Source organism: Benincasa hispida, chromosome 8 (assembly GCF_009727055.1).
Source record: "Benincasa hispida cultivar B227 chromosome 8, ASM972705v1, whole genome shotgun sequence".
Taxonomy (NCBI): Eukaryota; Viridiplantae; Streptophyta; class Magnoliopsida; order Cucurbitales; family Cucurbitaceae; genus Benincasa; species Benincasa hispida.
In genome coordinates this window covers 2,354,956-2,370,366 of record NC_052356.1, presented here as the reverse complement: position 1 = coordinate 2,370,366, position 15,411 = coordinate 2,354,956, and the positions used below count along the sequence as shown (strand labels likewise).

Here is a 15,411-nt window from a genome sequence, read left to right as displayed (position 1 = left end):
CTTCAGGGGTAGAATATGTTTTTAATCTGGCATGCTTGTTATATTTTATATCATTAAATGTCTATTTTGTTGGATTTCATGCAAATCATGCATTTCAGAGTGTTAAAGGTTGTTTGGGGTTGATTTAAAGCTTTTGAAATTGAAATCGATCTCCTAGAGCTTCAAGGAGATGAAATTACAATTTGCCTTGGAGCCAGTGCAACAGTACCATGTGCTATTCTTGAAGGCATAGAGCAACATTGGTGAGAGCGCCACGATGCTGCCTTAGAGTGCAATGGCACTTCGGACTTTAACAGAAGGGTAGAGCACCTACACGCATTGCAACACACAAGACTTACACTCTGATAAAGGGTCGCAGCGTAGCGATGCTACTCCTTAGCACTGCGACGCTCCTTCATATTTTATAAATAATATTCTTCCTTTTCTTGGGGTTTTAAGGCAGATTTTGATAGAGGCCCAGGAGAGACTGAAATTTCTTTTTTTCTTCATTTTTTCTACTATCTTTAGATTAGATTTTACATTTCTTTTGGGTTGTAGCTTATGGATTGAATCTCTTCTTTTTTATTTGTCCATGGACTGATGAGGTAATTTCTACTTAGTTTTGGGAGCAAGAATCCTTTGTAAATTTCTTGAGATTTCTATGCTTAAACTGAATATATATCACTTTATGCTTTATTTGAATCTATTTCAATTTCTAAATGCATGTTTGTGTGTTGGCATTCCCTCATAAGCATGTGTTGCCCTTGCTAATCGATTTGTAGCTTTGTCATGTTCACATTCGAATTTCTAGCTCAATCACCAAAGTAGGAATTAGTTAATCATGTATTTTATGGTTAACCTAGAATCCATGTATTAACTAGGATCAAAGATAAAATATTGGTTAATCAACACAATGAAACCCTTAGTCTTATTGCACATATTTTTATTTCTATATGGACACTACTGAACCCAATAAACTTAGGGGCAGATAGTTTAAATAGAGCTTTTCTTAAGGCTTTAATTATTAATTAGGATGTATGCTTAGTTTAGCCGAACAATTCGACTGCTTGTAACGTCGTTAAGTTAGGATAAGCTAAATATATTGTTGTGCATGAGTAAGTCGAATGTTTAATTGGAAGAAGTCGATGATTGAAATTGCATAGGATCCCTCTTGCTCTTAAAACTAGATAAAGCTAGTCTTAGGTTACATTTACCTGTTGTTTTTATATTCTTTCACTTCATATCACTATCCACACCAAATCTCCCCCCCCCCCCCCACCCCCTTCCCATTTATCACTCTAATTAGTTAATTAGCTTACTAGCATTTCCCTGCGAATCGATCCAGACTTACCATTGTTACTACGCAATCATAGTAATAGGAGTAGCATTTGGTAGTTTATAAATTTTATTTAATTAGTAGAGGTTTGAAGGTGATAGTAAATCTTTGTTTATTAAATTGGTACCATTGCCAAAGAAGCCGATTTTTTTTTTTTTTTTTTGTTTAGTTAAGCTTTTAGTTAGAGTTTTCTTTTGCTTTTGATTTGTTTTCTTTTCTTGTGTCATGTTTATCATGGTTAACCAGAATCATATAGTATGTACCATGTGTGGTGGAATAGGCATGTTGTTGAACAGAAAGAAAAAGAGACCAAGCAGATTTTTAAACTCCGAAGTATGCTTCACGATCTTGTCTCATTTGTTCGTCTATTGGTTGAAAGGTAACTACAAGGTAGCTTGCTAATGGACCATGCCTTAAGGAGTCACCCTAGTCACTGGGAGCCTGATCCTTGCACCTATCCTGGATGGACTGGTCATCCCTTTGACTATGGTCATCCTTACGCACTATCAGAGTGCTACTATCATCCAACCATCCCCGAGCCGTCAGAGTTTGGTCAGTCAGAAAACTAAGGTATGTCTTTAGAGGATATAGTTAGAGACTCGATTGATCACCAGTTCTTTTGGCAACAGGAATATCTCCACATTCGGCAGAATCTCCTTCATATCCAACAAGAAAGTCTTAAGGAAACTAGAGCTGAGATGCATCGTTTGAGTTATCATCTCATTCAAATTGCTGACTCAATTAGAGAATGGAGGAATTCGAGCTGCATCACCATATCTTCGAGATAACTGAGGTGCCCCATCATGAGGTCATGATAATTGTGCATGGCATTGGCATTGTCATTAGCTTTAATTAGGTCGTTGTGCATGCATGAACCGAATGCATAGAAAAGCTAAGTAGGTCGTTGTGCATGCATGAATTGAATGCATATTTAATTAGTAGAAATCGATGATTGAAATTACATAGGATCCTTCTTACTCTCAAAACTAGAAAAACTAATCTTAGGTTATATTTACCTGTCACCTTTTATTTTCTTGCACTTCACTATCACTATCCACACCAAACCCCCTCCATTTACTGCTCTAATAGTTAATTAGCTTTACAGAAAAAACTCATACTAGTGCTTCTCTGCGGATTGACCCAGACTTACCACTATTGCTATGGTATCATAATAATACGAGCAGGATTAGGTAGTGTATAAATGTTATTTGATTAGTAGAGGTTTGCAGACGATAATACATCTTAAGTCTATCAAAGATAAATGTAAATAGCGTGAAACATAAAAGCAAGAATTGAAACAAATTATATGAATCATAAAAGTCTAGCTTAGGTATTCAGATCCACCCATTTATTTAGTTGTTCATTGGCCACTAAAGGTAATCATCAAAATCATGCAAGTGCTTAACCAACTTGCCCGTTAGTGCCGTGACAAACACAGTAGGAAATTAACAAAGATGCTCAATTAAACAAAGTGATTAATGAATTGGGAACGACACGCTCCACAAACATCCCGGACTCGTATTAAGGTTAAGAGGAATGCTAAGTCAATTAATTACTAAGTAAGTTGTCTATCGATTTTATTCTTGTACTCAATAAATCAATGTTGTAAGAAGACCATCACAAATAGTCAACAATTTACTTACAAGTATTCTTTGATGTCACGGATTGTTAGTCAATTACTAGCAATTACTAGCAAAGTAATGAAAATATGCAAGGGTATTCAATCAAACATAATCCGAAGAATAGAAGTTCAAAATTTTTAAGAATCACCAGCACTCACTAGATAGAAATAAGAATTACAAGTCCTCACAATATGATTCAATGAGTTTCCTTCTCAACTTAAGTTAGAAAATACCTCTTTAGCTACTAAACATTGAAATCAAGATCTTCATGGATAAGATGAATTCCACAACATTAAAATAGACTATATATATGAAACATAAGAGAAAAGAGTGAAAGGAGGATGGGGCTCAAAATTGGAAAGGTGGATGCCCTTGACCCAATATTGAAAAATCTCTATTTATAGACAATCGAGGGTGTCGCGACTCTTTGTGCAGCACTGCAGTTCCATTGCCTTTTTCCTTTCAGAACATTCTTTCCTAAAATATGACAGCAGCGACGCAATGCCCTTTGTGATGCGATTGTGAATGGCACTGCCGTCTAGTGCCGTGACACTAGGTCCTCCAGCGGCATTTCATAATTTTGATCTCTTTTGACTTAGACGCTTCATTTAGTCTCCAAATACTCCGGTTCAGCTCGATTTGTATCTTAATGCTCAAATCTACCTCTTCGATTCTCTATACCTATAAAAGCATCAATTAAACATATTAACCCGCATAATGAACTAGAGTTAACCTGAGTTAGATAACAAATTTCAGGTTCTACATCAATATACTTAATTTATATTTTGGTATATAAGTTGACACAATTAATACAATAAATATATACGATTACAATGAGATAAGAAATTTGAAAAGATAACTAAATTAATGGTAAAACCTAAATCAAATAAAAACAAACCCAATTAATGGAATGAAAACAACTCCATATTCACACACACTAAAATTGAAATAATAAAAGAAATGCAAATTAGATTTAAAACTATCGTTGCTAGATTTTGAAAAGCAAACCATTCAAATTTCTCTAAATAAAATCAAATAGTGTAAGTTATATGCAAGTTAACCTAAAAAGAATTGCCAAAAACATAAATCTATATGACTTTGCCTTTTTCTTTTAGGTATTGACTGAGAATATAATGCTCCTCCACTTCTTGCTTCTCCAAGTTTGGTGTAATTGGTTTCATTTGAAAGAAAAAATTGTGACATGTGGGTCAAATTTTCACAAGCTTGATATTTGAAAAAATCAAATCAAATTTACATAGTTTATTAGAAAGAGACAAGAAAAAGAAAAAGAAATTTTAAAAAAGGGTAAACGACGTGTAGTTTACATGATCAACAGTGGCCCTCTAGACTCTTGAGCTCTTGGATTCTCAATTCTTCATGTCGTTTTTTTCCTTACCCCACCATTTACTATCTCTCCTTTTTCTTTTATACATCAAATGGTCACAGAAAAAAGAAAAGAAGAAAAGAAAAAAAAGACAGACCAAAAACACCTTTTGTTCATCATTTGAATATCAAACCTTTATAAAGCTGAAGTTTTCTTTTGCTCTCTTTTTTGTTCAACTTATCAAGATGAATGCTTTATGTTAACCCCTTGAAGATATGGGTTTGAGAAATCACATGGCAGAAGATAATATCTTTTGTCTTCAATCCCCAACTTTCATAGAATGGCTTAAACCACACAATTCTTCTTTTTCTCCCTCCATCTCACACTCGTCTTCGTCTTCGTCCTCCTCCGACCGTGATTTGATCTCTCAGACGACGAGCATCCAATGCGTTAATACAGGGTTAATTCCTGATCAACATGAATTTTTTTCGTCATCTCGATGCCTGCCTTTGTTCACCGAGATCGACGTCTCGACGAAGAAGGATGAAGAAGGGGCACGAGCTCGAGATCATGAAAGGAAATATTTGGGAATTAAAGAGGAGGATGAAGATATGGAGAAAGTTGAAGTGGGTTTGCACATTGGGCTTCCAAATGTTGGTGATGTCTCTAATTTTGGTGATCATGGGAAGGAATTGAATGTTTGTGTAAAGAAAGAAGAAATTAACAGCTTGCAGAAAAGCTTCTCTAATTTTAACGCTCAAGGAAGGTTTTGGATCCCAACACAAGCTCAGATCCTTGTTGGTCCTATGCAATTTGCTTGCTCCATCTGCAACAAGTCATTTAATAGATACAATAACATGCAGGTAAAAATAATATCAATTTTCTTTAAACCTTGTAGTTATCTTTTATTTTGGCTGATTACAAATTAAAACACTTGATTAGGACCTACTAGTAATTTCTAGTTCAAATTCATATCCTAAAAAGTTAAAAGTTAATTGAGAATAAGTTTGAGTCCTTAACCCAGGTCTCTTTTAGTAACCATTCGATTTTCAAAATTGTGTTTGTTTTCTTATTATTTTTACTCATGATTTTCAAGTCTTCTATTGTGACATTAGATTTATTAGCCAATTTCCCTTAAAAAATATGGCTTTGAATTGGAAAATACTCATCCAACGTAGATAACTATAAATATAATAGCGATGGAAGTATTGTTTATAGGATTAATTTTCAAAAACAAAAAATTAAAAACTCCAAATGGTTACCAAATGGAGTCTATAATAATTGCAATGTTATTTGCTTAAGTGTATTTCCAAGTTACTTCCCTTTGTTAAAAATAAAGATAATATTATTATTTTAGAATACTGAAATGTTCTTTCAAAAACATTTGGAAGGGGAAGTCGGTGATCGAGATATTAGGCGTCGGGGACGAACTTAACTCGTTTCTGTTTTTCGATGTACTTTCTTATTTATTAGAGTTTGGTTTGCTCTTTTTGGTACACCGAAAAATAAAGTAATCTGTTAAAAAAAATGTTATTCCAAAAACATTTTATTTTTATGGCGTTTCCAAATGCAGTTCTATGATCGAAGAGTTTTGGTTATTTGATAATTATGCTAAGCTAATCTCTCTTTTTGTCTCTCTTTATGACTTTGCAACCAAGGGGACCCGTTAAGGTTGCTAAAAACAAAGCTTTCTCGTGAGGACACAGGAGAAAAATCTACTTTCTTAAAATTCTCATTATTGAAAAAGTTAATTAAATCAAATTTACTAATTAAGGCTCTATTTGATTACAAAATTTATCTTTTTCTTGAAAGTCATGTTCGTTTTCTCCCAATTTTACTATTTTAATTTTTATCTATGTTACAGAACTATTTGTATTCTTGATCAAATTCTAAGAACCAAAAGTTGTTCTTAAAACAATTTTTTTAGTACTTATTTGGTTTATGGAAGATTTTATTTGTTTCCTCTCACAATTTTTTGTTCACGATCCTCATAATTTCATATCTAAACATTCGAATTTTTAGTTAATTTTTAAAAACAAAAATAAGTTTTTGAAAACTAGAAAAATTAATAAAAAAAATAGATAGTAAAACATAAAACTTATGGTTTGAAGTAGTACGTTTATAAGCTTAATTTTCAAAACTAAATAGTTATCCGATAGAGTCTAAAAATTTTCATGTTCAATACTCCAAAATCGACCTTATCACTAGTTGAAACATTCCGACTTTTATTATGAATTTGTAGGTTCAAATCTCCATCCCATATTCGTAACGTAACTTTTATGTTTTCGAAAAACTCTCTTAGCTCCATATATATATATATATATGATGTTTGTAGATGCACATGTGGGGGCATGGATCTGAGTACAGAAAAGGGCCAGAATCTCTTAGAGGAACACAGCCAGCAGCAATGCTAAGGCTTCCATGTTATTGCTGTGCTCAAGGCTGCAAGAACAACATTAACCATCCAAGAGCCAAGCCATTGAAGGACTTCAGAACCCTTCAAACTCATTACAAAAGAAAGCATGGTTCTAAGCCATTTATGTGTAGAAAATGTGGCAAAACTTTGGCTGTTAAAGGAGATTGGAGAACCCATGAAAAAAATTGTGGTAAGCTTTGGTATTGCACTTGTGGCTCAGATTTCAAACACAAAAGATCTCTCAAAGACCACATCAGATCCTTTGGTAAAGGCCACTCCCCTTGCTCCCCTCTTGATCATGATGAATGCCTCACTGGATCTGATCAAGAAGATCACTTCTCTTGAATTATGTTACTAGGGTTTCTGTCGTATCGATCTCATGCAACATCTTAATTATCTCGTGCTCGGTAACAAAACATTCTCCGACCGATGGGTCGTGCGAGGAGAAATTATTTGGGAGATCTGAACAATGTGGTTGACAACGGTACAACTACATTGTGACAATCACATTGAATAGTTTTTCTGAGAAGCTCAAGAGGGAACGATTTGCTACGGAGCACTGTGATATATTATCTTTTTCTTTCTCCCTTTCTTTGAAGATTTAGGGTTTTCTAATAAGATGGGATTGCCAGAGGTGATGAAGTAGATGAATTTTCTTCTTTTGTGAGATTGGTGTTAGATTTTATTGTCTCTCTTTCATGGAGGAAATTTGTCAGCTTCATTGCTTATCGTAAACTGGTAATCTTTCATATATGAAGATCGAAAGACTCTCTCTCTGTCTTTCTAATTTCCCTCCTCTTTTAACGAACTTTATGAAAATTTTAAGGTATAATCATTTACATTATATGCTTTTTTGAATCGATGGTGTGTTGAACTTTATTATTGATATCTCTGCAAATTTTGTGGGAAGCATGTAAATCTATTTGATATTATTGCATTGCGATCAGATCTTCCTTTCTTTGTGTTCTTGTTTAAATTGAGAAAGATTATTTCTATTTTGATGTCATGCTGTAGAATGTAGATTAAACTTTTATATGTGATGATGAAGATTTTAGTGGCCAATATATATAGAGAGAGAGATTGAAAGCTACTTGTGAGTTTTGGCTACCTCAAAAAATAATCATTTTCAGTACAAACTAATTAGTACACGAATATAATTGAGCGACAAAAGCTTACCACGTTCCGAAACTAAAAATAATTGCATTGGATAACATTTTTAGGGATAATAATTGAGCGTATAGCAACATTTTTAAATAATTATAGTTATAGCAAAATTGAGTGATATGATTTATTATTGATAGACCTTTGTACTAGTGATATGGTCTATCACTGATAGATTTCGAATGCAAAATTTAAATTTTACTATATCTGCAAACTTTTTTACATTGTACTATACTTTGGAAATAATTTAGGCATGATTGCTATATTTGCAACAATCTCTTTAGTTAAAAAGATTTTTTTTTTTTTCATTTCTTGTCTTCACTAGAATACCTTAATTATAAAATTTCATATAGTTGGGAATAACCAAAGTCCCACATTTGGCTAGATAAGGAATGATGTAAAGAATAATAACAAAATAAAAAATAAATAAAGAAAAATTATTTTAAATGGTAAAACTGCTGAAAATATTTACAAAATATAACAAAATTTCGAAACTATGAATGATAGACGTTGATAGACACTGATAGAAGTCTATTAGTATCTATCAGCGTCTATTATTGATAGTTCTAAAATTTTACTATGTTTTATAAATATTTTGATTCATTTTTCTATATTTAAAAACAACACGTAAATGAATGTACAAATACTAGAAATTAAAACAGGATTAAATTAAGCATTTTATTTAGGAAATTTCTGTAAATTTTAGAGGTTAGTAATACATATATTAGTATGGTCAACAGCATGATGGGAAAGTAAAAAAAGAGAGTCCAACTTGGAGGCTTTCACCAAATCACCCCACCAACAGAAATCACCGGCTTGATTGAAGAATCATAAGTCATTTATTCAGCGCGTAAAAACTAATCATTTTATCTTCACACAAATCCAACATTTTAAGGTTACAAAACAATATATATACACTAACATTAACATAATATTTACGAAAATTTTCAATTTCAACTATCAACTAAGAATTCATAAGTGTATTGATTAAACACCCCAGCTCCTTCCTACTAAGTTCGAACATTATCGTGTGAATCTTTAGTTAAATTTTTAGGCCTGTTTTGATAACCATTTCGTTTTTTGTTTTCGATTTTTAAAAATTAAGTCTATTTCCTCCCAATTTCTTATATTGATTTGCATTTTTCTTAATTATAATGATTGAATTCTTAGCGAAATTCTAAAAACAAAAATAACTTACTAGTCTTTTTAGTTTTCAAAATTTGGCCTTGTTTTTTAAATCAAAAGTAGATAAATATGTAAGAAATTTGGATGTGGAATTAGTGTTTATAGGTTTAATTTTCAAAAACAAAATGGTTACCAAACGAGGTCTTAAATAGTTACAAGTGAATAAATTTAGAATACTGATTAAGATTACACATTCGAAAATCATCCATGCATCCAATCCTTACACTTTTTAGGCGTCATCAATGTTGAATTAATAAAATTGACAATTAGAATTGATGTATATAAATCTTAAATAAGTGTTTAAATTGATTCACTTATAAAAGTTTAAAAATAAAATTGATAAAAAAAATAATAACAATAAATCTCACAACATGTTTATTTAATTAGAATGTAATAGAAGATGCAAATTAATACAGTTACGAAAGTTTAATGTTCAAATTTATACAATTACTAGTTCAAGATTGAAATTGAGACAATCTTCGAAGTTTAAAATTGTGTAAATTGGTATTTTCCAAAATATTTGTGTGAACAACAAAAAAAAAAAATATGTGTATTATTTCCATAGTACTAATTTTTTTTTTTAGAACGTGAAGGATTTGAATCTCACCGTTGATATATATGTCTTTAGATGAATCATGATTTGCCATAACATCTAAGACATTAATATTTGAAAGTTGATTATATATATCCTTAGTATGTAGTTGAATTCTTCTCACCAAATCATTAGAATGAATTGAATCTAAAAACCAAAGTGGTTTGTTTTTTCTCCTAGTTGTGTAAAAGCAAATTTCACAAAGAACCTTTTGCCAAAGGCAAACACAAAAGACTATCATTATCCCTTCCACACAATTTAGAGAGAGATTGAGAAATGTGAATATGAGAGAGTTAGGCTTGACCAATACCAAAAAAGGTGAGGAAAAAAAATTACTAAAATTTTCTTTAAGATAATGGACCTCCACCTTGTTTTGTCGGGAAATAAAATCTTTTTATTATTTTATTTATGAATTACTATTGTTGTTATTATTATTATTTCTTTTTCCTTCTAAGGGATTGAGCAACCCTTTATTGTTTTTGGGCTTATAATTGCTATCATTATAATTTAAACTAACATTATAGAGAATTAGGTCATTCTATACAACTTAATTATCAGTTAGTGCTAATCATATTTCTTGATTGACAACGATCTCTTTTAAACTTTATCCTTTATAAATATTTACAAATAATAACAAAATACCACAATTTATCTACACAGATAGATAAGATAGTAATCTATCGCAGTCTATTAAAGATAAATATTGAAATTTTGTTATATTTGTAAATATTTTAGTTCATCTTCTTATATTTAAAAATAATTTTTTTTACTATGATTTTCACTTTTATTAAAAAAGTATTGGATTTTTTTATTCATTTTTCGGAAACAAACATTGAAATTGTAAAACTCTCTCAATATATATTCAAATTTTGAAAATGATTTTTAGAAAATATATAACAAAAAAAAAAAAAAACTCAAATATTGTTTAATTTTGAGGAACGAAATAGTTAATCAACGGGGGCGTTAGTTTCTTATTCTGTTATTTTTCAAATGTTAATAAATTCAGTGTAAAGAACATGAGATTCTGACAACAGTGTTATAATTATTAATTATTAAAATTTATAATGTAATCATTCCAAAGTAATGTATTAGGCTCTAAAATATGTATTAAGCTAATTGAAATAATGATTATATATTTATATCCATGATAGGATGAAGTGACGGGTAAAAGATAAATATTAAAATATCAGTGTAGTGTTTGTCACATATATTTTGATGCTTTAAGTTAGTTTTTAAAAAACAAGAGGACGAGCTTTTAAAGGAAAAGATGAACTTATTTATGTTAAGTTATAATGATGTATTTATACAACGGATAAATCACTAAGATTTTTTCTAATTCCTTTTTTTTAATATACCAGGTAGATTTTTAGGAAATATTTTAAATATTTTAAAGGATTAGTTTGATAAAACATGCATAGTAGGTTATACTGTTCAATGGGAAGCTAATTATGGCCTCACAATCTCAAACAACTAATGTCTTTTGTTAAATATCCTCAATATTTATTGTTCCATGAATAGTAAACTGTTTAAAAATTAATTATTATTAAATCAATTATATCAAACAATATTTGCTTTTTTAATCATATAAAATAACCTAAGTAAACTTGGTTTAAAAAGAAGGAAAATAAAGAAAAAGGAAAACTAAAGGCTAAAAAGGAAAAGGATAAAAATGGGGACTCATGAATTATGATTATAGATCTCTTAAAAAGTAAACATTTCAATTCCTAGATTCACATCTTACCTAACCCTTAACCTCCATATCCAACCACTCCAAATGTTTTTCCTTTACAGAATCCAACCAAGTATCATCTCACCATTCTCAACAGGCAAAAGTTATGGGTTTTTAATTTTAATTAATTAATTTATAAATTTTTATTTAACTGACTTTCAAAATAAATTTTCTATTTTTAAAGAATTCAAAATATTTATAATATGAAAATTTATATGGTGGGATATAATCTTCTTAACATAAAAATGTTTTATTTTATTTTCAAGTATTACAAGTTTGTTGTTTATATAATCATGGTTTATCTTTCTTTTTCGTTTTTCGTACATAAGAGAACACAAAACGCAGAAAAGTTTAAACTACCGATTGGTTTAGCCCATTGAGTGGAGTTAATAAGTTTAGAATTAATACGTTGGAGTTGGTAAGTTTGTGTTTAGGATGTATAGTTGTAAGATAAAATTCTTCGATAAATGTGAAAAGCAGATTAAGAGTGAAATATGAAGTTACTCGATAAATGTGAAAAGTAGAATATGGGGAAGATGAAGTTCATTGATAAATATGAAAAGTAGAAAAAGATGGAAAGATGGAGTTGCTCGATAAATATGCAAGCTTTAATATCTATTTAAGTTGAGCTATTTATGTCACACCCCTCCCAAATTACCCTCTTAATCTGTGAAGTGATGTGAAGACAGTCAGTTGACAACTCTCTTATGGCAACTACTGTCCAACCTATACTAATGAACCTGTATCCCTAGTACCTGTTGACCTGATAGCAGTTAAAAATATTATGATAATTACATACATACTCTCGTCTATCACTTAACTACACATGTGCTACCATTCATAAAATTAACATCCATTATATTACATTCATCCAAATAACAAACATTTAAATTTACCATATTTTACTCCAAAACTCTACCCTCCCAATATGTGTACAGACAAAATTAGGGTTTACAACACGACTGGAGAATTCTGATAGTGACTGACTGGAAGATCTGCTAGGCTTCAAAACGTCGACCGTTACGGAGAGAAAACATTTAAAAGAATGAGCCTAAAATGCCCAGTGAGTGACTATTGAAAATAAAACACACTTTAACATAAATAACATAGACATGGCTTCTCATAAAACATTTACATAATCACTTTCAGGGTTTAGAATTAAAACTGGAAAAACAAAAGCATATCATATGTTAAACCCTGAATTGAAGCTCATTATTATTCCTGTAACGCATATCTACTCCTCTATCTGAACATATGGGAGAGGCCTTTTGTTCAATCCCTAATAACCATAGTTGAAAGAGAGGCCTTTTGCTCGATCTCATCAACGTCGATAATATGAGTCATATGTATACGTAGAGCTAGATTGAGTCCTGACCACCTTACCATACCTTCGATGTCAAGGATCCCTAGTGTAACTGAAATTTGAGTATCTTACCATGCTTTCGGTACCGACATTGGAGTAAGGTTTATACAAGGCATTTAATCATTTATAACATATTACAAATGTAATAACAGAATACTCATGTGAGTTAACCATACCTCAAAAATTTCATGTCATTGTATAGTGCCTTGTAAATATTAAGTATAAATAACAGGCATAAACTTATTGAAATCACATGCTAAACTCACATATGAAATTTCATTTATTTGAAAACATGGGTCATGTGTCCAACAAATGAGTAGAGCATGCATCATAGAACTCGTGGTTTTAAAACTGCATGTTGGATTGATTATCCATTGAAAATCAAATGCAAAATTGATCATTAGAAAACATTTATCAAAACTTGTCACTCACTGTTGATAACGGATAGAAATGCACGTTATTATGGCCCAAATAAGTAAAACAATGATGAAATGTGGCGGTAAAAATATATAAAATCATGTCCAAAAGCGCTAAACTGAGAAAATTGTGATCGCATACGCCCATCGCATAAAAGTAGCTAATTTACTCATTTTGTGCAGGAAAAATGATTTGGCGCAAGTTAAATTGCGATCCAAGGAATTAGGCGTCCGCGCGCATTGAAAGATTGTGATCGCAAAGTAATGCAATCGTATGCGTTTGCAAGAAGTTGCTCGAGAAAGAAAAAAGCATTAGTGCAAGTTAAATTGCTATCTAAGGAATTAGGCGTCCGCGCGCATTGAAAGATTGCGATCGCAAAGTCATGCGATTGTATGTGTTCACAAGAAGTTGCTCGAGAAGGTGGCCGCATAAAGACTACACATCAAGGTGATAACATAATAAATCATGATGGGATGGAAAGCTGATGACGGTCGAATCCAAATTTAGTCGACAAGCCGTTAACGTCACACTGTAGCATGTACACTCCACTTTCGGTGACTATTAATCGGCGCATCATAGTAGGAGATTTAATGACCGCCCATCATTGCAATCATTAGAGAGAAAAGCTCTTTCACCTTGAGTTCTATAAATACCGAAGGCCACCATTGTTAAAGGAGTTCACCATATTGAAGTTAAATCATATACAAAGTAGATAGTCATTGGTCTGTTCATAGTTATTCTTATACTTAGAAGACGGAGATGAGCGAAGCAAAGAAGACTCCAAGAGATCATTCCTAGACAACTCGAAAGATTTCCGAGAAGCGCTACAAAAGGAAGAGAGGGCCAACACTTGCGAAACCAAGGATATTCTTCTGGGCAGAGTTGGAGTGAAATGACAGTGTAAAAGGCCATGGAAAGCAAGACATTGCTACCGGGCTTCTTATCTCTACATTCTATTGTTATTCTGTATTCTGCATTTAATTTATAAACAATGGAAATCACATTTCAACTTATTTTCAATCTCTCCATACTTCGCATGAGTAGCTAAATTACCAAATGGGTTAAGAAGTACTTAGTTAGCATGACCAAAGATTTATACTTTATGCAATCATCTTGTCTTATGTATGCATCATTCACCCTTTAGAGATACTTGAGAGAGTAGTCTAAAGAAAGAATTTACACTTGAGAGAGTTAGATTAGAATCTAAGCTTGAGAGAGTCAGATTAGAGCCGTATAAGCAAGAGATAGAAACTTAGACATAAGTTCTGTTTGCTATTATACATCGCATATACCTTAGAAATAGGATATGATAGTATGTGGTCATCTTGTGTATGTATGCATCATTCATTATCGCGTAGACAAGAATAGAAGCTTAAACATAAGTCCTATCAACATTATCATATACATCGCATGCGTCCTAGAAATAGGAACTATATCATTTGCATTGAGAGATAACATGTTGTTGTGTGTTTATAGCATGATCTCATAACTTGAATGCAATCTTAGGAAGTGTTTGCCAAATCCCTTCTCCACCCCTTCATCGCATACTCATTGTAATTCTCGATTTCATCAACTCTTTACTCAAATCCGTCGCATAGGAAATATACTTAAACAAAACACTATCCAACTCATTTGTTTTTGCCACCGCAAAGGAATCAAATTTACTATCGCATAGTAACTCAGTAGTCCCTGCGTTCGACCCTGGACTTACCAGGAAACCTAGTGTGATTTATACTTGGATCTTATTAGGAAAACATGCATGTGCAACGTATAATATATCACCACAACTCATATCATAATCACATCACATTTACAACGCATCAAGTTTTTGGTGTCGTTGCCGAGGACTACGGCAGTACATATTGCGCTAACAGTAAATTTTTTATTTTCTTTGCAGCTTTCGACTCTGTGCACTACCATTCCTTTAGTAAGGGAAAAAGCAGGTGTCGTATGAGTGAAAGATACGTTCCTGAGCCAAATTACGACCCAGAGATCGAAAGAATATTTCAAAGAAGACAAAGAAACAATCGCCGACAACAAGAAGAGAGAAATCCCAATATGGCGAAACAATCGGAAGAAAGAGCAGCAAACGCGAACAACATCATGGCAAACCCCATTCTCTTGGAAAATGACTGCAATAGACCCATCCGGGACTATGTGTCGCCCAACCTCTATGATTTCTCCCCAGGAATCATGAGGCCAACTTTGGACGGATCGAGTTTGAGATGAAGCCAGTTATATTGCAGATGATTCAGACAGCCGGACAGTTTGGTGGAAGGCATAGTGA

The 15,411-nt window shown here is 32.2% G+C and overlaps 1 protein-coding gene across 1 annotated transcript; it reads left to right on the top strand.

The window, feature by feature from the left end:
- The first annotated feature begins 4,351 nt into the window (after nucleotides 1-4,351).
- Nucleotides 4,352-7,466, top strand: LOC120082596 (protein TRANSPARENT TESTA 1-like). Its single transcript, XM_039037841.1, has 2 exons — nucleotides 4,352-5,124; nucleotides 6,597-7,466. The coding sequence occupies exons 1-2, from the start codon at nucleotides 4,537-4,539 to the stop codon at nucleotides 7,020-7,022; spliced, it is 1,014 nt and encodes a 337-aa protein (XP_038893769.1). The 5' UTR covers nucleotides 4,352-4,536; the 3' UTR covers nucleotides 7,023-7,466.
- Nucleotides 7,467-15,411: the final 7,945 nt, after the last annotated feature.

What these genes read in the sequence shown, in the direction of transcription:
- LOC120082596 (XM_039037841.1), top strand. Translation starts at nt 4,537, where the DNA reads ATGGGTTTGAGAAATCACATGGCAGAAGATAATATCTTTTGTCTTCAA. An exon ending in ATAGATACAATAACATGCAG is followed by an intron (nt 5,125 to 6,596) that starts GTAAAAATAATA and finishes TGATGTTTGTAG; the next exon opens with ATGCACATGTGGGGGCATGG.